This window comes from Marmota flaviventris, assembly GCF_047511675.1.
Source record: "Marmota flaviventris isolate mMarFla1 chromosome 5 unlocalized genomic scaffold, mMarFla1.hap1 SUPER_5_unloc_2, whole genome shotgun sequence".
Taxonomy (NCBI): domain Eukaryota; kingdom Metazoa; phylum Chordata; class Mammalia; order Rodentia; family Sciuridae; genus Marmota; species Marmota flaviventris.
Genome location: NW_027287680.1, coordinates 1,225,230 through 1,251,591, shown reverse-complemented (window position 1 = coordinate 1,251,591; position 26,362 = coordinate 1,225,230). Strand labels below are relative to the sequence as shown.

General features: G+C 36.5%; 1 protein-coding gene across 1 annotated transcript in view; it reads right to left on the bottom strand.

The window, feature by feature from the left end:
- LOC139703668 (titin homolog) overlaps positions 1-26,362 on the bottom strand; it is a 138,199-nt gene that overhangs the window by 72,649 nt on the left and 39,188 nt on the right. The window contains exons 18-32 of the mRNA XM_071607144.1: positions 23,954-24,047; positions 21,994-22,092; positions 21,384-21,412; positions 21,217-21,298; positions 19,022-19,092; positions 14,517-14,610; positions 12,556-12,654; positions 11,946-11,974; positions 11,779-11,860; positions 9,584-9,654; positions 5,083-5,176; positions 3,087-3,185; positions 2,477-2,505; positions 2,310-2,391; positions 115-185 (exon numbers count right to left, since the gene is read on the bottom strand). Coding sequence (XP_071463245.1) covers positions 115-185; positions 2,310-2,391; positions 2,477-2,505; positions 3,087-3,185; positions 5,083-5,176; positions 9,584-9,654; positions 11,779-11,860; positions 11,946-11,974; positions 12,556-12,654; positions 14,517-14,610; positions 19,022-19,092; positions 21,217-21,298; positions 21,384-21,412; positions 21,994-22,092; positions 23,954-24,047 — 1,125 coding nt within the window. The remainder of the gene's footprint in view (positions 1-114; positions 186-2,309; positions 2,392-2,476; positions 2,506-3,086; positions 3,186-5,082; positions 5,177-9,583; positions 9,655-11,778; positions 11,861-11,945; positions 11,975-12,555; positions 12,655-14,516; positions 14,611-19,021; positions 19,093-21,216; positions 21,299-21,383; positions 21,413-21,993; positions 22,093-23,953; positions 24,048-26,362) is intronic.

Here is a 26,362-nt window from a genome sequence, read left to right as displayed (position 1 = left end):
TTATGACCTTGATTTCTAAGTATGTATTGTGTGATGTCATTTTGTTTGGCATAATCTTCCTTCCCATCAAAGAAGAGAAATAGACCATGAATTTAAATTGACACATTTACTTACCTGTCCATGGCTTTTATCCATGCCATCAACCCCCTCCTTCAATTCCTCTGATGACATATGGCAATGTGAATCTGGGGATAAATGCATAGATGTACTTTCTTAAACTACTTAAAAGAGTTAGACTGAGTGAAAATCTAGCCAACTAAAAACATAATTGTAATAATCATACAATTTGATTTTCATAATGATACGTTTTTAGGTAAGTTTAATTTTAGGTGAATGTTTATGCTGTTGGAAATTTTTGGATTCTTGTGTCAGCTTGGTGGCTGTACCCAGAGCCATGTGTATCCTTGGCAAGAACGCAAGTACTTACTTCAAATAAAAGGCCTTTATTTTTATTTATTTATTTATTTTTGAAGACAGAGTGTCTGAATATTCCCTGGCTCACTGGGAACCTGACATCAGCCTGCCTCAGTCTCTAACTAAGCTGAAATTACAGATGAGTCCCTCTTCACCCAGGGTGTATTGAGTGATTTAGCAGGGATTTTTACTAATCTAATGCTTCAACAAAACAAGAGTTCACCATATTCAATGCACATGATATCTCAAAGATTCAACCACTCAAAGAAAAATGATATTTTGAAGAAAAAAATGCTAAAATTACAATGGAAAGAAGACACTTCACACTGTTTACTATGTCTTTTTCCTAATAGTAATTTTTAATGAACCACTGCATGTAACTTTGGTGTCAACAAAAAAGTATGTGTATATACGATCACTGTGATACCTTTGACAGTGAACCACATATTCCTTTCCTTTCCTTTACCTGCATTTCTTCTGTTAGGATTCACTCTGTTTTTGGAAGCATTACTCATGGTGCCTATTATTCCTGACATAAACTGTTTTTGCTTCTCTGGCGTTAGCTATCTCAGATCTTGACCCGCAATTGTACTGAGTAAAAATCAGTTGGCCTGTAAGTTATTCATTCTCTGTCTAGTTCACTAGGTCCTGGACTACAGGAGATGTTCTTAAAACACACAGGTTTGAACACCCCATAATTGAGTGTCAGGTAAGTGCCTGAGGCAATAACACTTGGCGTGGATGGTGTCTTTTCTCGAGGTAGGGATGAACGGAGACTCGAGGAGTGAGGCCATCAGCCAGAGGCAGAGAATGGTGAAAATGTGGAAGGCTATAGCATGACATAGAGACAAGGGTTAAGGGGGACGGTATATGTCTGATGATACAGGGATTGGTGAAAACTGCCAGAAGATCATGCAGGTAGAAACGGGCTAAACATACAGTTAGGAAGAATTTGCATTGTGAAAGATGCCTCGAAATGTTGAGATGGTTGGACATACACAGAGCTAACACTTTCATCTAGGCCATGTATCCATATATAGCTGGAACTATCTCAAATCTGTGGGCACATGAGCTTGAGGGGCATGATCATGAATGGAGATGAATAAAGAAAATGCAAAAGTGCACTATGGGGTTGATGCAGGACTGAATGAAGGAATGTCTTCAAAAGGATCTGGGTTCTGTTTTTACCATACAGAGGTAACAGACAAACAACAAGTCAAAGAATAATGAGCAAAGACTCCATTGGGATGTGGAAGAATTTATGGATTGATTACTCTGAGATAAAATTTCAGGAAAGAGTGTTCACCAGCAAATGTTCACTTTAGAAGCAAGGGATAAACTAAAGTATATATGATCATTCCTTTTATTATTTCTTGCCTCAAACTGACCACAAGAGTTGTCAAAGTCAGTACCTAATTAGCATAAAAACAAGTTTGATGCATTTGGTTGATACACTAGATGTCAGGGTAGAGTGCACATTGTCTTTTAAATTAGATTTTCTTGTATTTCACAGACCGGCCTTGACATCTTGGCTTCAAGAAAAATACAAGTCCTCATCATCTCAGGATTCTGGATTTCAATCCTGCTCCCCTGGACCTACTTTTAAAATTGGGTTGGGAAGAAAAATCAGCCTCACAATCCAACTGACAAGTGTCATGACTCCGATTTGGGAAGTTTAATTGTAGAAACACCTAGGATATAGGTTATTTTAAAACATCTTTTCCTCATAGATTTACAGAAATATTTTGAAATGTGGATGCACCACCAACACAGACCTGATGGGGCAAATCCTCCCAACACATGGCACAAATGGATATATCAGGAGTGAAAAGTTTGCTATCATTTCCAAGGTTTAATCATAGGTAGTTTTATAGAAGTTGTACTGCAAAAGTTACCTGATTTCCGTTTTATTTTTTGCTTCCACCATTTTTGTTTTTTGAGAGCTGTATCTTTGCTTTTAATGGTAGGCTTCATGTGCTTGGAGACAAGATAATACGTAAATATTTTACAGTGCATACAGCATGCATTTAATAATATAACACAAACATAGAAGATGATTTACCTTGTATAAAGCATGTACGTCTTTAGATACTGAAAAGCAAATGAAATACATAATCAATAAAATCTGAACATAAAAAGAAAACACACTCATATTCCTACTAAGTGAGTACAGAGCTCAGTCCAATGATAACTATTTTTATTAGCATTGATAAAGATTACATTAGCTTTGGAGTTTTAAGTTTGGGGATTTTTGTTGATCACAAGACTGAAATGTTCTAAATGAATATTGACAATATATCTTTAGTAAATAAGTCTTGCAGTTGAGTTTCAAAAGGTAAGAACACCTTTGTGATCATTATAAATAATTCGGCAAGGGTACATATACAAATGTGAAGACGCAGAATGCTGGAGACCACAGAGATCTGTATTCAGAGAAAGAAAGACGAATACGGAGAATTTCAATGTCAAAGCTGAAGTAGTCAGATGGCAGCACATATGTCAAGTGACCTATGAATTGTTTAATCCATTTTATTATACCTAAGTATCCTGTACCTCAAGATCCAGGGCAAGGTATACTTTATTTCTTATCAGTTATTTTTTTTCTGAACTAATAGGATCAGATATATGCATTTAGAATAACAGCTAATATGAACATGATTGTTTTTTCATACCCATCTGGGACTGTGGCACATCTTCTAATCCTGCTTCCTCTGTTTTAGTGGATATCGGGTTACCCTTTTCACCCGTGTACGAAGATACAGGTCCTGCATCTTAAAAAATATGAGAAAGCATAAAGAATTTAGATATGGTCATCCACAGCAATCTGTGATCTGAAAGCAGGCAGAATTGACAGGACTCAAAAGACTGTCACATAAACACATTAGTAACACTCTTAGTATTTGAGGAATAAATTCCATAAGGAATTCTAGTTTAAAAATGAGTCTGCCATAACACATACAGTCATGATTTCACATATTTTTTTGAGTGTGCTGGCCGATCCAAAAATTAGTTATCAGAATTTAGCACAGGAGTGGAATGTATTCCTGTAGCACAAAGGGACATGGTTTCATTCCAAAGAACCAAAATAATAATAATAATAATGATAATAATAATAATAATAATAATAATCAAAAATAAAACTATCTTTGAAAAAAACAAATTTTCAAAAACACTTGGTCACTGATCTAAATCACTCTTAGGATGCCACACACATGGTGGGGCCTGGTGGGTGTGCAGGACAGATTTGTACAGCAGGTTGCCCTGATTTTTCCAGTCCCTACTTGTTTCAATCACCTGGGGACCAGGAATCATCCCACTTTTGGTTTGAAGGCAGGCACACTGAAAAATGCTGAATTGCATTTTATCATTTTCCCCTCTAAAATTTCCTTGCTGACTTCTTTATTTTCTTCCTCATTTTGCCTCTCTCCTAGTTTTTCATAAAACCCTCTAGAGCAGGAGACTATTTTATTTCCATTTTCTGTTTTTTTGTATGGGTTATTCAAACTCCTTCCTTCCTGGCAATGTAGCAATTTTATGTTAGAAATGTAATTTTTAAATTTTTGTCTTTTGTGTTATCCCCACTACCTAAGAAATATGCACATAATTATTGCAACATTTATTCTGGCAGTTGATCTTCTTCTATCTTGGTTTGTAGGGTCTACTAGCGTTTTTTTTTTTTTGTTTTGTTTTGTTTTGTTTTTTTTTTTTTTTTTTTTGTCCCACAGGGACATTCTTTGCCTGGCTACAAAAAATGCTGTGGGCATACCAGGATCATTGCAATCACCTTAGAATCTATAGGAAATGTAGAAGGAAAGAACTTCTGAGTCACAATGAGCTTCTGATCATGGCCTCAACAGATGATTCATTATAGTTTGAGAGATCTAGTATAAATTTTGTTGGAATCCATTGCCTCTACCTTAACTAGAATGTAGCTCTGGGTTTCTCCCTAGGATGTTACCCTCAAATGAAAGTTCAGTCAAGCTATTATCTTTCCAAATTTAGTTTTAGATATCTGTGAATTTGGGGACCACTCTGTAACCATTTCTATTTCTTTCCACTTTCCTAATTGGTGTTTCTACCCTATACATTTTTTTGTACAGAGTAGCAACACATTTGGTGTCATTAGATTTTATACATGAAGAATCTTTTGTGATAAACAAACTTGACAATGTGGGAATTCCTTCTTCACTCCTCAATTTTATTCCATTCCAACTGTGACTAAGTCAGGAATGTTGGAAAATTTTTACTTTACACTTCATTCAGCTTTGGACCTGGAAACTCAAAAATGCTTCCCAAATTTTGAAAATGCTGCTCTTTCCCCCCCTCTTATGTAACTGAGGGTCCTTCCTTCCACTGAGTACAACTGCTACCTCTTCCTTCATTGACTCCCTGTAATTAATGCCTGTCTCAGTGTTCATATCCTCTTCTTCTCTTTCATTTCTATTTTACTTTGATTGAAGCATGTCTCAAAATGCAACTCATAATTCAGATTTTTTTAGCAATATCCCCAGTTTAACCTGTGACAGAAACCTAATACAATATGACTCATTATATTTCTTTTTCCTTACTAGATAATACATACACTCTTGGAACAATTACAATATTTTAGTGCTCTTGCTTTAAAGCAATACGCTCACCAATGTCTTTTGCATTTTTTGTCATTCTTACCTTCTCCATGTTCGTTTGTTCTATTCTTTGCTTGTGTATAGGACCCAACAGATATACTGGAAGCACAAGCTTCTGTAGGTTGCTTACAGACACTCTGGGGAAAGTAATACCAATAATAAGTTGCATGAAGTTTTAATCATCACATATTACTTATCACCATATATATATTTGTGAAATCATCAGAATTAGAAATTAGATGAGTGCATTTTGAACAAGAATATATTGTACAAGTTTCACTGTCCTAGGCAGTTCAGATTAACTGAGCTCATATATCATTCTGGCTACTGATTGGATAAAGCCAAGATGAGGGACATAGGAACTGTGTTCCCTCCGAATATACACACTGACAAGCATATACCCCAAACAACTAGCATCAGTATATAATCAGTCAACTTTGCACTGCCCAGCAGTTCTAAAAATGCTTTGAAACACTTTTAAGAATGGCACTTGGTGTTCCATAGCATTTTAAATTTGAATGGCCAATTTTTTATTCTGAAAGAATGATACTTGGTAAGATGAGAGTTTCAATTCTGTCACCTTGTGTAGGAATGATAAACTGTTGTACTTGCTTCATTTATTCATCAGAGACTTCGAAAACTTAATGCACTTCAGCAAAATATTTACCGAGTCAAAACTTATTTTAAAAAAGTAAAATATAGTGAGGAAATGTGTCTGTATGTAACATGAACATAACAGCACACACACTTGGGTAAAGTATGCAACACTTTCATTGGAGAAGAAACTAAGAGGTATTTCAAAAGAGAAAGGTGACTCCCATCTCTGAAAAGCTGACTATTTGCAGAGGTGGGAGTCATTTGAACTGGTGCATTGCTGCTTGAAGAAAAAGACAGGCTGTGGGAAATCACAGGAGTGACACAATGGAGAGCCTGTGACCAGATGAAACCAGAAATATGAGATACTCAAAGAGGAAATGCATTCGTGGAAGAAATAGTGTAAAGCCGCAGTAGGGAAAACTAGCTTGCTATGAGAGAGGAATATGCTGACTGGTGAGCTGAGGAGAATCTCACCCATCCAATTAGGAAATGGAGAAAAGCAAGAGATAGATGTTCTCAAAACCACAAACACAAGTTCATTATAAATACATAAAATACATCTAGCATTCAGGGAAATACCCTCCCAAACTCCATTGATATTTCAGCTCATGCCATCCAGAGAGGCATTCATCAAGACTTTAAATAATAAGTGCTGGAGAGGATGTGGGTAAAAATGTACAACCGTACACTGTGGGACTGAAAATCAGGACTTCCCATCTGAAAAGCAGTATGGAGAGTCATCAGAAGATAAGGAATATGAACATCCTGTGCCCAGGGTTCCCAATCCTTGTTCTTATACCCAATTTACAATGATTCTGTATACACATGAGACACTGGAACTTCAATGTTTACAGTGGTTTCTATCACAATTAGAAAGATATGAAATGAGCCCAGATGCACCTTAACACAAAAAATGGATAAATAAACACCTAGAAACTTGGCACTGAATTTGAGCAAACTAGTTTTTCATGATACACCATCATGTCAAAATGAGTCCTCATATAGCATATAAAAACACTGCCCTAAAAATTTCTAAAATATAAAACCTGTAACATCAAAATCCCTTAAGTTTATACAAGGATGATATTTTAAAGCAAACAAGTAGGAAACTTATTATTCTAAGGCCAAATAGAACCTTTTCAGCAAAGGAAAGACTTCATTTTCCCCGCAATGTCAAGGAATATTTGATGTAATCCAAACCTTCCAGGCAGAATCTGAGCGTGTGTTTAGGAGCCTCTCCACTCCTGTTACTTTATCGCGACTTTCTTTCTGGGATATCCGAAAAATATTACCCAGTTTTTTCCTAACTTTTCAAAGACTGAATTTGGCATAAAAATGTGGTTTGGAGGTACCCATAACCATAATCAAGGCGGGAGCAGGAGAGAAACCCAGACATAGAGCTGCTGAGAGAGCTGGCACCTGTAGTCTATGTTAAGAATAGTAGTTCATGGCACTGTCATGCATCATATGGTGCTTGCAGCTCTGTGACAGCAAGGGCCAAGGCTAAATCTGATAGACAAAGGGCAGCCTGCAGTACCATAAACATGAAATGAATACTAGGCATGGTCAACCCACTCTACTGAGAATAATTTAGAATACCTACACCCCTATTAACATTACACAGGCAGTCAAAGGCACCCTCTTAAGAATTACAATATTGCCCTGAGTACATGGGCTCTCAGTGGTGTCTCATCACGAAACACTGCATCCCTTACACCTCCATGATTCAGTCGCCAGGTATCCTCCCACAACTTTAGTTGGTTACTCATCATATGGGCTCAGGATAGTGAGTGACAGGCATGTGCTGAAAGCTCTCATCAGGAAGAGGTGTGTTGCTGCTGTGGACGTTCTGTAGAGTAGAGGTTCACAGCGGTACTGTCTCTTTCAAACTGGTGCTTTGGGAGTAATGAACGTGAGCAACAACTGCTAGTTGAGAATTCAAGGGACAGAAGATCCCATAAGTGCTGGGGCAAGATCAGGTAGAATGGTATTTTCACTGAGTTCTCAGAAGAAGTCACAGATTCTGAAACCAGACCATGTCTCCCATGCTCCAAGAGATTATAGGAAAAGGCCTCAGTGACTTGGAATCATGCACAGTACAAGACCACTGAGTTGGGCTGGGGATGTGGCTCAAGCGGTGCGCGCTCGCCTGGAATGCGTGCGGCCCCTGTTCGATCCTCAGCACCACATACAAACAAAGATGTTGTGTCCACCGAAAACTAACAAATAAATATTAAAAAAATTCTCCCTCTCTCTCTTGTCTCTCTCTCTCTCTCTCTCTCTCTCTCTCTCTCTCTTAAAAAAAAAGACCACTGTGTAAGAAATTCCATAATTGGGGTCTGCATTACAGATTAGTCCCCAGCCTTCATGGATTACTGGGTTTATCAGGCAATTTCTACATCCATAGACCCATCTCTCTGAGTACAAAATCAAATACTGAGAGTAATTTCCTTTGTAACTTTCAAAGTTCCCTCAGCATTATCTGGGAGGAGTTGGGGAGCAAGGAGCAGAGGAGATCCACTTGATCACACCAATGTCAGGGAAGGCCTTTTTGAGCTAGAGCAGATAAAGAAACTGATGGACAATATTTGCATCCTCCAAACCATAAAAAGCTTTAGCTTTCCAAAATTAGAAATCCTGGACAGAAGTGTCTCCATTTCAGTTATATTAGTTTAAGGGGATTGTGAAGATTTTCATGAGTTTGTTTGTGCCTTTTTTTTTCACAATATATATGATTTTCTAAGATTTTTTTTTCAGTTTTCATTTTATTTCCTTTATTACATTTTTATTCTTATTTTATATTCTTTCCTATTGTCATTAATATTGAATTTCATCCTGATTTCCTCTTCAATCTCTGCTTACTATAACCACTTTCATTATCTGTTCTTTTTAAAATTTATCATGATAATTTTATTGTCACTAATCACTTTTTTCGAGTCTTACGAGTATTCTTATTTCCTTTGAACTTCGATTAATTATTAAGTATTATAGAAACCACATTAAATATACAGTTTGTTTATATGCATGTTTTGCTTTAAGCTATGATTGTTCCTAGAGGGTCATCTTTCTCCTTGATGAGATACTGGTGAGTAAATATTTTATGTTAAATATGTTCATTTGGGAATTTGATTCTGAACATGATGGCCTGACCCAAACACATCCCAAAGAAAAATCTGTACACTAAAAGCACACATACATAACAGCTGAACTAAAATGCTTGCAAATTCTCCTCCTAAAATATAGGGCATTATGATACCACAAAAATTTTGCAACTTCCCAGTAACTGCATCCAAGTTCTTTTTATTAATGTCCACTTCAGAGGTGGAATAAAAATGTTTAGTAATTTTCTTGATTTCTTGCATGAAAAGTAAAGGAACTAAAAGTTTTTGTTCGTACTCAAACAGGATTGATGGATACATCCTGAAAGGACCTGATTCTATAATAGGCTGTTTGGTTTCTCCTTTAAGTCTATTTCCTGCCTCAGCCTACATACTGGAGTGTGTAGGGAGACTGGAGTCTTTAATACCATCATGGATTACTGGTAATGGGAAACTAAAATTTTGAGCCTTTGGGAATGATGATCTTTAACATGAATGTGTTCACTGGCCATTTCAATTATATACTCTTCAACTTTCAACTGGATATTTCCGAGGCTTAGATTTAATCCTCATTATGTGAGGAGGTCACACAGAAGAAAATTGAAACAATACTCAAAAAAATCTCCCCACATTACTAAGATGAAGGTTACTTTTAAGCTTCTGTTTAAAATCATGTGATTTCTAAAGCTATTTTCATGTTCATGTTGTGTTACATTTTTAGACTTAAATATTAAATTATGACCTTGATTTCTAAGTATGTATTGTGTGATGTCATTTTGTTTGGCATAATCTTCCTTCCCATCAAAGAAGAGAAATAGACCATGAATTTAAATTGACACATTTACTTACCTGTCCATGGCTTTTATCCATGCCATCAACCCCCTCCTTCAATTCCTCTGATGACATATGGCAATGTGAATCTGGGGATAAATGCATAGATGTACTTTCTTAAACTACTTAAAAGAGTTAGACTGAGTGAAAATCTAGCCAACTAAAAACATAATTGTAATAATCATACAATTTGATTTTCATAATGATACGTTTTTAGGTAAGTTTAATTTTAGGTGAATGTTTATGCTGTTGGAAATTTTTGGATTCTTGTGTCAGCTTGGTGGCTGTACCCAGAGCCATGTGTATCCTTGGCAAGAACGCAAGTACTTACTTCAAATAAAAGGCCTTTATTTTTATTTATTTATTTATTTTTGAAGACAGAGTGTCTGAATATTCCCTGGCTCACTGGGAACCTGACATCAGCCTGCCTCAGTCTCTAACTAAGCTGAAATTACAGATGAGTCCCTCTTCACCCAGGGTGTATTGAGTGATTTAGCAGGGATTTTTACTAATCTAATGCTTCAACAAAACAAGAGTTCACCATATTCAATGCACATGATATCTCAAAGATTCAACCACTCAAAGAAAAATGATATTTTGAAGAAAAAAATGCTAAAATTACAATGGAAAGAAGACACTTCACACTGTTTACTATGTCTTTTTCCTAATAGTAATTTTTAATGAACCACTGCATGTAACTTTGGTGTCAACAAAAAAGTATGTGTATATACGATCACTGTGATACCTTTGACAGTGAACCACATATTCCTTTCCTTTCCTTTACCTGCATTTCTTCTGTTAGGATTCACTCTGTTTTTGGAAGCATTACTCATGGTGCCTATTATTCCTGACATAAACTGTTTTTGCTTCTCTGGCGTTAGCTATCTCAGATCTTGACCCGCAATTGTACTGAGTAAAAATCAGTTGGCCTGTAAGTTATTCATTCTCTGTCTAGTTCACTAGGTCCTGGACTACAGGAGATGTTCTTAAAACACACAGGTTTGAACACCCCATAATTGAGTGTCAGGTAAGTGCCTGAGGCAATAACACTTGGCGTGGATGGTGTCTTTTCTCGAGGTAGGGATGAACGGAGACTCGAGGAGTGAGGCCATCAGCCAGAGGCAGAGAATGGTGAAAATGTGGAAGGCTATAGCATGACATAGAGACAAGGGTTAAGGGGGACGGTATATGTCTGATGATACAGGGATTGGTGAAAACTGCCAGAAGATCATGCAGGTAGAAACGGGCTAAACATACAGTTAGGAAGAATTTGCATTGTGAAAGATGCCTCGAAATGTTGAGATGGTTGGACATACACAGAGCTAACACTTTCATCTAGGCCATGTATCCATATATAGCTGGAACTATCTCAAATCTGTGGGCACATGAGCTTGAGGGGCATGATCATGAATGGAGATGAATAAAGAAAATGCAAAAGTGCACTATGGGGTTGATGCAGGACTGAATGAAGGAATGTCTTCAAAAGGATCTGGGTTCTGTTTTTACCATACAGAGGTAACAGACAAACAACAAGTCAAAGAATAATGAGCAAAGACTCCATTGGGATGTGGAAGAATTTATGGATTGATTACTCTGAGATAAAATTTCAGGAAAGAGTGTTCACCAGCAAATGTTCACTTTAGAAGCAAGGGATAAACTAAAGTATATATGATCATTCCTTTTATTATTTCTTGCCTCAAACTGACCACAAGAGTTGTCAAAGTCAGTACCTAATTAGCATAAAAACAAGTTTGATGCATTTGGTTGATACACTAGATGTCAGGGTAGAGTGCACATTGTCTTTTAAATTAGATTTTCTTGTATTTCACAGACCGGCCTTGACATCTTGGCTTCAAGAAAAATACAAGTCCTCATCATCTCAGGATTCTGGATTTCAATCCTGCTCCCCTGGACCTACTTTTAAAATTGGGTTGGGAAGAAAAATCAGCCTCACAATCCAACTGACAAGTGTCATGACTCCGATTTGGGAAGTTTAATTGTAGAAACACCTAGGATATAGGTTATTTTAAAACATCTTTTCCTCATAGATTTACAGAAATATTTTGAAATGTGGATGCACCACCAACACAGACCTGATGGGGCAAATCCTCCCAACACATGGCACAAATGGATATATCAGGAGTGAAAAGTTTGCTATCATTTCCAAGGTTTAATCATAGGTAGTTTTATAGAAGTTGTACTGCAAAAGTTACCTGATTTCCGTTTTATTTTTTGCTTCCACCATTTTTGTTTTTTGAGAGCTGTATCTTTGCTTTTAATGGTAGGCTTCATGTGCTTGGAGACAAGATAATACGTAAATATTTTACAGTGCATACAGCATGCATTTAATAATATAACACAAACATAGAAGATGATTTACCTTGTATAAAGCATGTACGTCTTTAGATACTGAAAAGCAAATGAAATACATAATCAATAAAATCTGAACATAAAAAGAAAACACACTCATATTCCTACTAAGTGAGTACAGAGCTCAGTCCAATGATAACTATTTTTATTAGCATTGATAAAGATTACATTAGCTTTGGAGTTTTAAGTTTGGGGATTTTTGTTGATCACAAGACTGAAATGTTCTAAATGAATATTGACAATATATCTTTAGTAAATAAGTCTTGCAGTTGAGTTTCAAAAGGTAAGAACACCTTTGTGATCATTATAAATAATTCGGCAAGGGTACATATACAAATGTGAAGACGCAGAATGCTGGAGACCACAGAGATCTGTATTCAGAGAAAGAAAGACGAATACGGAGAATTTCAATGTCAAAGCTGAAGTAGTCAGATGGCAGCACATATGTCAAGTGACCTATGAATTGTTTAATCCATTTTATTATACCTAAGTATCCTGTACCTCAAGATCCAGGGCAAGGTATACTTTATTTCTTATCAGTTATTTTTTTTCTGAACTAATAGGATCAGATATATGCATTTAGAATAACAGCTAATATGAACATGATTGTTTTTTCATACCCATCTGGGACTGTGGCACATCTTCTAATCCTGCTTCCTCTGTTTTAGTGGATATCGGGTTACCCTTTTCACCCGTGTACGAAGATACAGGTCCTGCATCTTAAAAAATATGAGAAAGCATAAAGAATTTAGATATGGTCATCCACAGCAATCTGTGATCTGAAAGCAGGCAGAATTGACAGGACTCAAAAGACTGTCACATAAACACATTAGTAACACTCTTAGTATTTGAGGAATAAATTCCATAAGGAATTCTAGTTTAAAAATGAGTCTGCCATAACACATACAGTCATGATTTCACATATTTTTTTGAGTGTGCTGGCCGATCCAAAAATTAGTTATCAGAATTTAGCACAGGAGTGGAATGTATTCCTGTAGCACAAAGGGACATGGTTTCATTCCAAAGAACCAAAATAATAATAATAATAATGATAATAATAATAATAATAATAATAATCAAAAATAAAACTATCTTTGAAAAAAACAAATTTTCAAAAACACTTGGTCACTGATCTAAATCACTCTTAGGATGCCACACACATGGTGGGGCCTGGTGGGTGTGCAGGACAGATTTGTACAGCAGGTTGCCCTGATTTTTCCAGTCCCTACTTGTTTCAATCACCTGGGGACCAGGAATCATCCCACTTTTGGTTTGAAGGCAGGCACACTGAAAAATGCTGAATTGCATTTTATCATTTTCCCCTCTAAAATTTCCTTGCTGACTTCTTTATTTTCTTCCTCATTTTGCCTCTCTCCTAGTTTTTCATAAAACCCTCTAGAGCAGGAGACTATTTTATTTCCATTTTCTGTTTTTTTGTATGGGTTATTCAAACTCCTTCCTTCCTGGCAATGTAGCAATTTTATGTTAGAAATGTAATTTTTAAATTTTTGTCTTTTGTGTTATCCCCACTACCTAAGAAATATGCACATAATTATTGCAACATTTATTCTGGCAGTTGATCTTCTTCTATCTTGGTTTGTAGGGTCTACTAGCGTTTTTTTTTTTTTTGTCCCACAGGGACATTCTTTGCCTGGCTACAAAAAATGCTGTGGGCATACCAGGATCATTGCAATCACCTTAGAATCTATAGGAAATGTAGAAGGAAAGAACTTCTGAGTCACAATGAGCTTCTGATCATGGCCTCAACAGATGATTCATTATAGTTTGAGAGATCTAGTATAAATTTTGTTGGAATCCATTGCCTCTACCTTAACTAGAATGTAGCTCTGGGTTTCTCCCTAGGATGTTACCCTCAAATGAAAGTTCAGTCAAGCTATTATCTTTCCAAATTTAGTTTTAGATATCTGTGAATTTGGGGACCACTCTGTAACCATTTCTATTTCTTTCCACTTTCCTAATTGGTGTTTCTACCCTATACATTTTTTTGTACAGAGTAGCAACACATTTGGTGTCATTAGATTTTATACATGAAGAATCTTTTGTGATAAACAAACTTGACAATGTGGGAATTCCTTCTTCACTCCTCAATTTTATTCCATTCCAACTGTGACTAAGTCAGGAATGTTGGAAAATTTTTACTTTACACTTCATTCAGCTTTGGACCTGGAAACTCAAAAATGCTTCCCAAATTTTGAAAATGCTGCTCTTTCCCCCCCTCTTATGTAACTGAGGGTCCTTCCTTCCACTGAGTACAACTGCTACCTCTTCCTTCATTGACTCCCTGTAATTAATGCCTGTCTCAGTGTTCATATCCTCTTCTTCTCTTTCATTTCTATTTTACTTTGATTGAAGCATGTCTCAAAATGCAACTCATAATTCAGATTTTTTTAGCAATATCCCCAGTTTAACCTGTGACAGAAACCTAATACAATATGACTCATTATATTTCTTTTTCCTTACTAGATAATACATACACTCTTGGAACAATTACAATATTTTAGTGCTCTTGCTTTAAAGCAATACGCTCACCAATGTCTTTTGCATTTTTTGTCATTCTTACCTTCTCCATGTTCGTTTGTTCTATTCTTTGCTTGTGTATAGGACCCAACAGATATACTGGAAGCACAAGCTTCTGTAGGTTGCTTACAGACACTCTGGGGAAAGTAATACCAATAATAAGTTGCATGAAGTTTTAATCATCACATATTACTTATCACCATATATATATTTGTGAAATCATCAGAATTAGAAATTAGATGAGTGCATTTTGAACAAGAATATATTGTACAAGTTTCACTGTCCTAGGCAGTTCAGATTAACTGAGCTCATATATCATTCTGGCTACTGATTGGATAAAGCCAAGATGAGGGACATAGGAACTGTGTTCCCTCCGAATATACACACTGACAAGCATATACCCCAAACAACTAGCATCAGTATATAATCAGTCAACTTTGCACTGCCCAGCAGTTCTAAAAATGCTTTGAAACACTTTTAAGAATGGCACTTGGTGTTCCATAGCATTTTAAATTTGAATGGCCAATTTTTTATTCTGAAAGAATGATACTTGGTAAGATGAGAGTTTCAATTCTGTCACCTTGTGTAGGAATGATAAACTGTTGTACTTGCTTCATTTATTCATGAGAGACTTCGAAAACTTAATGCACTTCAGCAAAATATTTACCGAGTCAAAACTTATTTTAAAAAAGTAAAATATAGTGAGGAAATGTGTCTGTATGTAACATGAACATAACAGCACACACACTTGGGTAAAGTATGCAACACTTTCATTGGAGAAGAAACTAAGAGGTATTTCAAAAGAGAAAGGTGACTCCCATCTCTGAAAAGCTGACTATTTGCAGAGGTGGGAGTCATTTGAACTGGTGCATTGCTGCTTGAAGAAAAAGACAGGCTGTGGGAAATCACAGGAGTGACACAATGGAGAGCCTGTGACCAGATGAAACCAGAAATATGAGATACTCAAAGAGGAAATGCATTCGTGGAAGAAATAGTGTAAAGCCGCAGTAGGGAAAACTAGCTTGCTATGAGAGAGGAATATGCTGACTGGTGAGCTGAGGAGAATCTCACCCATCCAATTAGGAAATGGAGAAAAGCAAGAGATAGATGTTCTCAAAACCACAAACACAAGTTCATTATAAATACATAAAATACATCTAGCATTCAGGGAAATACCCTCCCAAACTCCATTGATATTTCAGCTCATGCCATCCAGAGAGGCATTCATCAAGACTTTAAATAATAAGTGCTGGAGAGGATGTGGGTAAAAATGTACAACCGTACACTGTGGGACTGAAAATCAGGACTTCCCATCTGAAAAGCAGTATGGAGAGTCATCAGAAGATAAGGAATATGAACATCCTGTGCCCAGGGTTCCCAATCCTTGTTCTTATACCCAATTTACAATGATTCTGTATACACATGAGACACTGGAACTTCAATGTTTACAGTGGTTTCTATCACAATTAGAAAGATATGAAATGAGCCCAGATGCACCTTAACACAAAAAATGGATAAATAAACACCTAGAAACTTGGCACTGAATTTGAGCAAACTAGTTTTTCATGATACACCATCATGTCAAAATGAGTCCTCATATAGCATATAAAAACACTGCCCTAAAAATTTCTAAAATATAAAACCTGTAACATCAAAATCCCTTAAGTTTATACAAGGATGATATTTTAAAGCAAACAAGTAGGAAACTTATTATTCTAAGGCCAAATAGAACCTTTTCAGCAAAGGAAAGACTTCATTTTCCCCGCAATGTCAAGGAATATTTGATGTAATCCAAACCTTCCAGGCAGAATCTGAGCGTGTGTTTAGGAGCCTCTCCACTCCTGTTACTTTATCGCGACTTTCTTTCTGGGATATCCGAAAAATATTACCCAGTTTTTTCCTAACTTTTCAAAGACTGAATTTGGCATAAAAATGTGGTTTGGAGGTACCCATAACCATAATCAAGGCGGGAGCAGGAGAGAAACCCAGACATAGAGCTGCTGAGAGAGCTGGCACCTGTAGTCTATGTTAAGAATAGTAGTTCATGGCACTGTCATGCATCATATGGTGCTTGCAGCTCTGTGACAGCAAGGGCCAAGGCTAAATCTGATAGACAAAGGGCAGCCTGCAGTACCATAAACATGAAATGAATACTAGGCATGGTCAACCCACTCTACTGAGAATAATTTAGAATACCTACACCCCTATTAACATTACACAGGCAGTCAAAGGCACCCTCTTAAGAATTACAATATTGCCCTGAGTACATGGGCTCTCAGTGGTGTCTCATCACGAAACACTGCATCCCTTACACCTCCATGATTCAGTCGCCAGGTATCCTCCCACAACTTTAGTTGGTTACTCATCATATGGGCTCAGGATAGTGAGTGACAGGCATGTGCTGAAAGCTCTCATCAGGAAGAGGTGTGTTGCTGCTGTGGACGTTCTGTAGAGTAGAGGTTCACAGCGGTACTGTCTCTTTCAAACTGGTGCTTTGGGAGTAATGAACGTGAGCAACAACTGCTAGTTGAGAATTCAAGGGACAGAAGATCCCATAAGTGCTGGGGCAAGATCAGGTAGAATGGTATTTTCACTGAGTTCTCAGAAGAAGTCACAGATTCTGAAACCAGACCATGTCTCCCATGCTCCAAGAGATTATAGGAAAAGGCCTCAGTGACTTGGAATCATGCACAGTACAAGACCACTGAGTTGGGCTGGGGATGTGGCTCAAGCGGTGCGCGCTCGCCTGGAATGCGTGCGGCCCCTGTTCGATCCTCAGCACCACATACAAACAAAGATGTTGTGTCCACCGAAAACTAACAAATAAATATTAAAAAAATTCTCCCTCTCTCTCTTGTCTCTCTCTCTCTCTCTCTCTCTCTCTCTCTCTCTCTCTCTTAAAAAAAAAGACCACTGTGTAAGAAATTCCATAATTGGGGTCTGCATTACAGATTAGTCCCCAGCCTTCATGGATTACTGGGTTTATCAGGCAATTTCTACATCCATAGACCCATCTCTCTGAGTACAAAATCAAATACTGAGAGTAATTTCCTTTGTAACTTTCAAAGTTCCCTCAGCATTATCTGGGAGGAGTTGGGGAGCAAGGAGCAGAGGAGATCCACTTGATCACACCAATGTCAGGGAAGGCCTTTTTGAGCTAGAGCAGATAAAGAAACTGATGGACAATATTTGCATCCTCCAAACCATAAAAAGCTTTAGCTTTCCAAAATTAGAAATCCTGGACAGAAGTGTCTCCATTTCAGTTATATTAGTTTAAGGGGATTGTGAAGATTTTCATGAGTTTGTTTGTGCCTTTTTTTTTCACAATATATATGATTTTCTAAGATTTTTTTTTCAGTTTTCATTTTATTTCCTTTATTACATTTTTATTCTTATTTTATATTCTTTCCTATTGTCATTAATATTGAATTTCATCCTGATTTCCTCTTCAATCTCTGCTTACTATAACCACTTTCATTATCTGTTCTTTTTAAAATTTATCATGATAATTTTATTGTCACTAATCACTTTTTTCGAGTCTTACGAGTATTCTTATTTCCTTTGAACTTCGATTAATTATTAAGTATTATAGAAACCACATTAAATATACAGTTTGTTTATATGCATGTTTTGCTTTAAGCTATGATTGTTCCTAGAGGGTCATCTTTCTCCTTGATGAGATACTGGTGAGTAAATATTTTATGTTAAATATGTTCATTTGGGAATTTGATTCTGAACATGATGGCCTGACCCAAACACATCCCAAAGAAAAATCTGTACACTAAAAGCACACATACATAACAGCTGAACTAAAATGCTTGCAAATTCTCCTCCTAAAATATAGGGCATTATGATACCACAAAAATTTTGCAACTTCCCAGTAACTGCATCCAAGTTCTTTTTATTAATGTCCACTTCAGAGGTGGAATAAAAATGTTTAGTAATTTTCTTGATTTCTTGCATGAAAAGTAAAGGAACTAAAAGTTTTTGTTCGTACTCAAACAGGATTGATGGATACATCCTGAAAGGACCTGATTCTATAATAGGCTGTTTGGTTTCTCCTTTAAGTCTATTTCCTGCCTCAGCCTACATACTGGAGTGTGTAGGGAGACTGGAGTCTTTAATACCATCATGGATTACTGGTAATGGGAAACTAAAATTTTGAGCCTTTGGGAATGATGATCTTTAACATGAATGTGTTCACTGGCCATTTCAATTATATACTCTTCAACTTTCAACTGGATATTTCCGAGGCTTAGATTTAATCCTCATTACGTGAGGAGGTCACACAGAAGAAAATTGAAACAATACTCAAAAAAATCTCCCCACATTACTAAGATGAAGGTTACTTTTAAGCTTCTGTTTAAAATCATGTGATTTCTAAAGCTATTTTCATGTTCATGTTGTGTTACATTTTTAGACTTAAATATTAAATTATGACCTTGATTTCTAAGTATGTATTGTGTGATGTCATTTTGTTTGGCATAATCTTCCTTCCCATCAAAGAAGAGAAATAGACCATGAATTTAAATTGACACATTTACTTACCTGTCCATGGCTTTTATCCATGCCATCAACCCCCTCCTTCAATTCCTCTGATGACATATGGCAATGTGAATCTGGGGATAAATGCATAGATGTACTTTCTTAAACTACTTAAAAGAGTTAGACTGAGTGAAAATCTAGCCAACTAAAAACATAATTGTAATAATCATACAATTTGATTTTCATAATGATACGTTTTTAGGTAAGTTTAATTTTAGGTGAATGTTTATGCTGTTGGAAATTTTTGGATTCTTGTGTCAGCTTGGTGGCTGTACCCAGAGCCATGTGTATCCTTGGCAAGAACGCAAGTACTTACTTCAAATAAAAGGCCTTTATTTTTATTTATTTATTTATTTTTGAAGACAGAGTGTCTGAATATTCCCTGGCTCACTGGGAACCTGACATCAGCCTGCCTCAGTCTCTAACTAAGCTGAAATTACAGATGAGTCCCTCTTCACCCAGGGTGTATTGAGTGATTTAGCAGGGATTTTTACTAATCTAATGCTTCAACAAAACAAGAGTTCACCATATTCAATGCACATGATATCTCAAAGATTCAACCACTCAAAGAAAAATGATATTTTGAAGAAAAAAATGCTAAAATTACAATGGAAAGAAGACACTTCACACTGTTTACTATGTCTTTTTCCTAATAGTAATTTTTAATGAACCACTGCATGTAACTTTGGTGTCAACAAAAAAGTATGTGTATATACGATCACTGTGATACCTTTGACAGTGAACCACATATTCCTTTCCTTTCCTTTACCTGCATTTCTTCTGTTAGGATTCACTCTGTTTTTGGAAGCATTACTCATGGTGCCTATTATTCCTGACATAAACTGTTTTTGCTTCTCTGGCGTTAGCTATCTCAGATCTTGACCCGCAATTGTACTGAGTAAAAATCAGTTGGCCTGTAAGTTATTCATTCTCTGTCTAGTTCACTAGGTCCTGGACTACAGGAGATGTTCTTAAAACACACAGGTTTGAACACCCCATAATTGAGTGTCAGGTAAGTGCCTGAGGCAATAACACTTGGCGTGGATGGTGTCTTTTCTCGAGGTAGGGATGAACGGAGACTCGAGGAGTGAGGCCATCAGCCAGAGGCAGAGAATGGTGAAAATGTGGAAGGCTATAGCATGACATAGAGACAAGGGTTAAGGGGGACGGTATATGTCTGATGATACAGGGATTGGTGAAAACTGCCAGAAGATCATGCAGGTAGAAACGGGCTAAACATACAGTTAGGAAGAATTTGCATTGTGAAAGATGCCTCGAAATGTTGAGATGGTTGGACATACACAGAGCTAACACTTTCATCTAGGCCATGTATCCATATATAGCTGGAACTATCTCAAATCTGTGGGCACATGAGCTTGAGGGGCATGATCATGAATGGAGATGAATAAAGAAAATGCAAAAGTGCACTATGGGGTTGATGCAGGACTGAATGAAGGAATGTCTTCAAAAGGATCTGGGTTCTGTTTTTACCATACAGAGGTAACAGACAAACAACAAGTCAAAGAATAATGAGCAAAGACTCCATTGGGATGTGGAAGAATTTATGGATTGATTACTCTGAGATAAAATTTCAGGAAAGAGTGTTCACCAGCAAATGTTCACTTTAGAAGCAAGGGATAAACTAAAGTATATATGATCATTCCTTTTATTATTTCTTGCCTCAAACTGACCACAAGAGTTGTCAAAGTCAGTACCTAATTAGCATAAAAACAAGTTTGATGCATTTGGTTGATACACTAGATGTCAGGGTAGAGTGCACATTGTCTTTTAAATTAGATTTTCTTGTATTTCACAGACCGGCCTTGACATCTTGGCTTCAAGAAAAATACAAGTCCTCATCATCTCAGGATTCTGGATTTCAATCCTGCTCCCCTGGACCTACTTTTAAAATTGGGTTGGGAAGAAAAATCAGCCTCACAATCCAACTGACAAGTGTCATGACTCCGATTTGGGAAGTTTAATTGTAGAAACACCTAGGATATAGGTTATTTTAAAACATCTTTTCCTCATAGATTTACAGAAATATTTTGAAATGTGGATGCACCACCAACACAGACCTGATGGGGCAAATCCTCCCAACACATGGCACAAATGGATATATCAGGAGTGAAAAGTTTGCTATCATTTCCAAGGTTTAATCATAGGTAGTTTTATAGAAGTTGTACTGCAAAAGTTACCTGATTTCCGTTTTATTTTTTGCTTCCACCATTTTTGTTTTTTGAGAGCTGTATCTTTGCTTTTAATGGTAGGCTTCATGTGCTTGGAGACAAGATAATACGTAAATATTTTACAGTGCATACAGCATGCATTTAATAATATAACACAAACATAGAAGATGATTTACCTTGTATAAAGCATGTACGTCTTTAGATACTGAAAAGCAAATGAAATACATAATCAATAAAATCTGAACATAAAAAGAAAACACACTCATATTCCTACTAAGTGAGTACAGAGCTCAGTCCAATGATAACTATTTTTATTAGCATTGATAAAGATTACATTAGCTTTGGAGTTTTAAGTTTGGGGATTTTTGTTGATCACAAGACTGAAATGTTCTAAATGAATATTGACAATATATCTTTAGTAAATAAGTCTTGCAGTTGAGTTTCAAAAGGTAAGAACACCTTTGTGATCATTATAAATAATTCGGCAAGGGTACATATACAAATGTGAAGACGCAGAATGCTGGAGACCACAGAGATCTGTATTCAGAGAAAGAAAGACGAATACGGAGAATTTCAATGTCAAAGCTGAAGTAGTCAGATGGCAGCACATATGTCAAGTGACCTATGAATTGTTTAATCCATTTTATTATACCTAAGTATCCTGTACCTCAAGATCCAGGGCAAGGTATACTTTATTTCTTATCAGTTATTTTTTTTCTGAACTAATAGGATCAGATATATGCATTTAGAATAACAGCTAATATGAACATGATTGTTTTTTCATACCCATCTGGGACTGTGGCACATCTTCTAATCCTGCTTCCTCTGTTTTAGTGGATATCGGGTTACCCTTTTCACCCGTGTACGAAGATACAGGTCCTGCATCTTAAAAAATATGAGAAAGCATAAAGAATTTAGATATGGTCATCCACAGCAATCTGTGATCTGAAAGCAGGCAGAATTGACAGGACTCAAAAGACTGTCACATAAACACATTAGTAACACTCTTAGTATTTGAGGAATAAATTCCATAAGGAATTCTAGTTTAAAAATGAGTCTGCCATAACACATACAGTCATGATTTCACATATTTTTTTGAGTGTGCTGGCCGATCCAAAAATTAGTTATCAGAATTTAGCACAGGAGTGGAATGTATTCCTGTAGCACAAAGGGACATGGTTTCATTCCAAAGAACCAAAATAATAATAATAATAATGATAATAATAATAATAATAATAATAATCAAAAATAAAACTATCTTTGAAAAAAACAAATTTTCAAAAACACTTGGTCACTGATCTAAATCACTCTTAGGATGCCACACACATGGTGGGGCCTGGTGGGTGTGCAGGACAGATTTGTACAGCAGGTTGCCCTGATTTTTCCAGTCCCTACTTGTTTCAATCACCTGGGGACCAGGAATCATCCCACTTTTGGTTTGAAGGCAGGCACACTGAAAAATGCTGAATTGCATTTTATCATTTTCCCCTCTAAAATTTCCTTGCTGACTTCTTTATTTTCTTCCTCATTTTGCCTCTCTCCTAGTTTTTCATAAAACCCTCTAGAGCAGGAGACTATTTTATTTCCATTTTCTGTTTTTTTGTATGGGTTATTCAAACTCCTTCCTTCCTGGCAATGTAGCAATTTTATGTTAGAAATGTAATTTTTAAATTTTTGTCTTTTGTGTTATCCCCACTACCTAAGAAATATGCACATAATTATTGCAACATTTATTCTGGCAGTTGATCTTCTTCTATCTTGGTTTGTAGGGTCTACTAGCGTTTTTTTTTTTTTTGTCCCACAGGGACATTCTTTGCCTGGCTACAAAAAATGCTGTGGGCATACCAGGATCATTGCAATCACCTTAGAATCTATAGGAAATGTAGAAGGAAAGAACTTCTGAGTCACAATGAGCTTCTGATCATGGCCTCAACAGATGATTCATTATAGTTTGAGAGATCTAGTATAAATTTTGTTGGAATCCATTGCCTCTACCTTAACTAGAATGTAGCTCTGGGTTTCTCCCTAGGATGTTACCCTCAAATGAAAGTTCAGTCAAGCTATTATCTTTCCAAATTTAGTTTTAGATATCTGTGAATTTGGGGACCACTCTGTAACCATTTCTATTTCTTTCCACTTTCCTAATTGGTGTTTCTACCCTATACATTTTTTTGTACAGAGTAGCAACACATTTGGTGTCATTAGATTTTATACATGAAGAATCTTTTGTGATAAACAAACTTGACAATGTGGGAATTCCTTCTTCACTCCTCAATTTTATTCCATTCCAACTGTGACTAAGTCAGGAATGTTGGAAAATTTTTACTTTACACTTCATTCAGCTTTGGACCTGGAAACTCAAAAATGCTTCCCAAATTTTGAAAATGCTGCTCTTTCCCCCCCTCTTATGTAACTGAGGGTCCTTCCTTCCACTGAGTACAACTGCTACCTCTTCCTTCATTGACTCCCTGTAATTAATGCCTGTCTCAGTGTTCATATCCTCTTCTTCTCTTTCATTTCTATTTTACTTTGATTGAAGCATGTCTCAAAATGCAACTCATAATTCAGATTTTTTAGCAATATCCCCAGTTTAACCTGTGACAGAAACCTAATACAATATGACTCATTATATTTCTTTTTCCTTACTAGATAATACATACACTCTTGGAACAATTACAATATTTTAGTGCTCTTGCTTTAAAGCAATACGCTCACCAATGTCTTTTGCATTTTTTGTCATTCTTACCTTCTCCATGTTCGTTTGTTCTATTCTTTGCTTGTGTATAGGACCCAACAGATATACTGGAAGCACAAGCTTCTGTAGGTTGCTTACAGACACTCTGGGGAAAGTAATACCAATAATAAGTTGCATGAAGTTTTAATCATCACATATTACTTATCACCATATATATATTTGTGAAATCATCAGAATTAGAAATTAGATGAGTGCATTTTGAACAAGAATATATTGTACAAGTTTCACTGTCCTAGGCAGTTCAGATTAACTGAGCTCATATATCATTCTGGCTACTGATTGGATAAAGCCAAGATGAGGGACATAGGAACTGTGTTCCCTCCGAATATACACACTGACAAGCATATACCCCAAACAACTAGCATCAGTATATAATCAGTCAACTTTGCACTGCCCAGCAGTTCTAAAAATGCTTTGAAACACTTTTAAGAATGGCACTTGGTGTTCCATAGCATTTTAAATTTGAATGGCCAATTTTTTATTCTGAAAGAATGATACTTGGTAAGATGAGAGTTTCAATTCTGTCACCTTGTGTAGGAATGATAAACTGTTGTACTTGCTTCATTTATTCATCAGAGACTTCGAAAACTTAATGCACTTCAGCAAAATATTTACCGAGTCAAAACTTATTTTAAAAAAGTAAAATATAGTGAGGAAATGTGTCTGTATGTAACATGAACATAACAGCACACACACTTGGGTAAAGTATGCAACACTTTCATTGGAGAAGAAACTAAGAGGTATTTCAAAAGAGAAAGGTGACTCCCATCTCTGAAAAGCTGACTATTTGCAGAGGTGGGAGTCATTTGAACTGGTGCATTGCTGCTTGAAGAAAAAGACAGGCTGTGGGAAATCACAGGAGTGACACAATGGAGAGCCTGTGACCAGATGAAACCAGAAATATGAGATACTCAAAGAGGAAATGCATTCGTGGAAGAAATAGTGTAAAGCCGCAGTAGGGAAAACTAGCTGGCTATGAGAGAGGAATGTTTTGACTGGTGAGCTGAGGAGAATCTCACCCCTCCAAATAAGAAATTAAGAAAAGCAGGGATAGACAGTTCTCAAAACAAAAAATACAATTTCCCTACAAATACATAAAAAAATTAAACATATTTAGCATTCAGGGTAATACCATCCAACCCTCTATCCCTGAAGCTTGTCATAACTAAGTCATGACAATGTGTTTTGCTGTGGGGAAGGATCCTAGTGTCTTTGACTCTCACTTCCTCTTCTGATAGAAGAGCTGAATACTTACCTCACCATATTTTTGTGAAAAAAAAAATTAAACATATGTAGCATTCAAGGAAATACCATCCAAAAGTCCATTGATATTTCAGCCCATGCCAGTCAGATAGGCATTCTTAAAGTATTCAAATAATCAGTGCTGGAGAGGACATGGGTAAAAATATACAAGCATACTCTGTGATACTGAAAATTAGGACTTTCCATTTGGAACATAGTATGGAGAGTTTCAGAGTACTAGGGATATGAACATCATATGACCTAGGTTTCCCAACCCTTCTTCTTATTTACAATGTATAATAATTTCTGTATACACATGAGACACATTTACTTCAATGTTTACAGTGGTTTCTGTCACAATTAGACAGAAATTGGTGGTGGACCTGAAAATTAGTTCAGCCAATCTGGAATGCAGTATGGAGATACCTTGGAAAATTTGGAATGAAATCACGATTGACTCAGCTATCTCACTTCTTGGCTTATACCCAAAGGACTTAAAAACAGCATACTATAGGGACTTGGCCTTATCAATGTTTATAGCAGCACAATTCAAAATAGTTTAATTGTGGAACCAACCCATTTGCCCTTTAGTAGATGAATGGCTTGGGAAACCTGGGTATATATACACAATGGAGCCCTACTCAGCATTAAAGAGAAAAAAATCATGGTATTTGCAGGTAAATGGATGGAATTGGAGAATATAATGCTTTGTGAAGAAAGCTAATCCCAGAAAAATAAATGCTGAATGTTTTCTTTGATATGAGGATGCTGACTCATAATGGTGATGGGTGGGGAGCATGGGAGGAATGGAAGATCTTTAGATAGGGCAAAGGGGAGGGAGGGGAAGGGAGGGTTAAGGGGGTAGGAATGATGGTGGAATGAGTTAGACATCATTACTATAAGTACATATATGAAGACACGAATGGTGTAATAATACATCGTGTACAATCAGTGAAAAATTGTGCTCTATATGTGTAATATGAAATGAATTGCATTTTGCCATTGTGTGTAACAAATTAGAGTGGATAAATAATTTAATAAAAAAAGAATAGAAGCTCATGGCTCTGTCATGGAATCATTTTGTTTCCAGCAAGTGCCAAGGTTAAGTCTGGTAGAAAAAGGCTGCATGCAATATCATAAACATGAAAATGAATACTA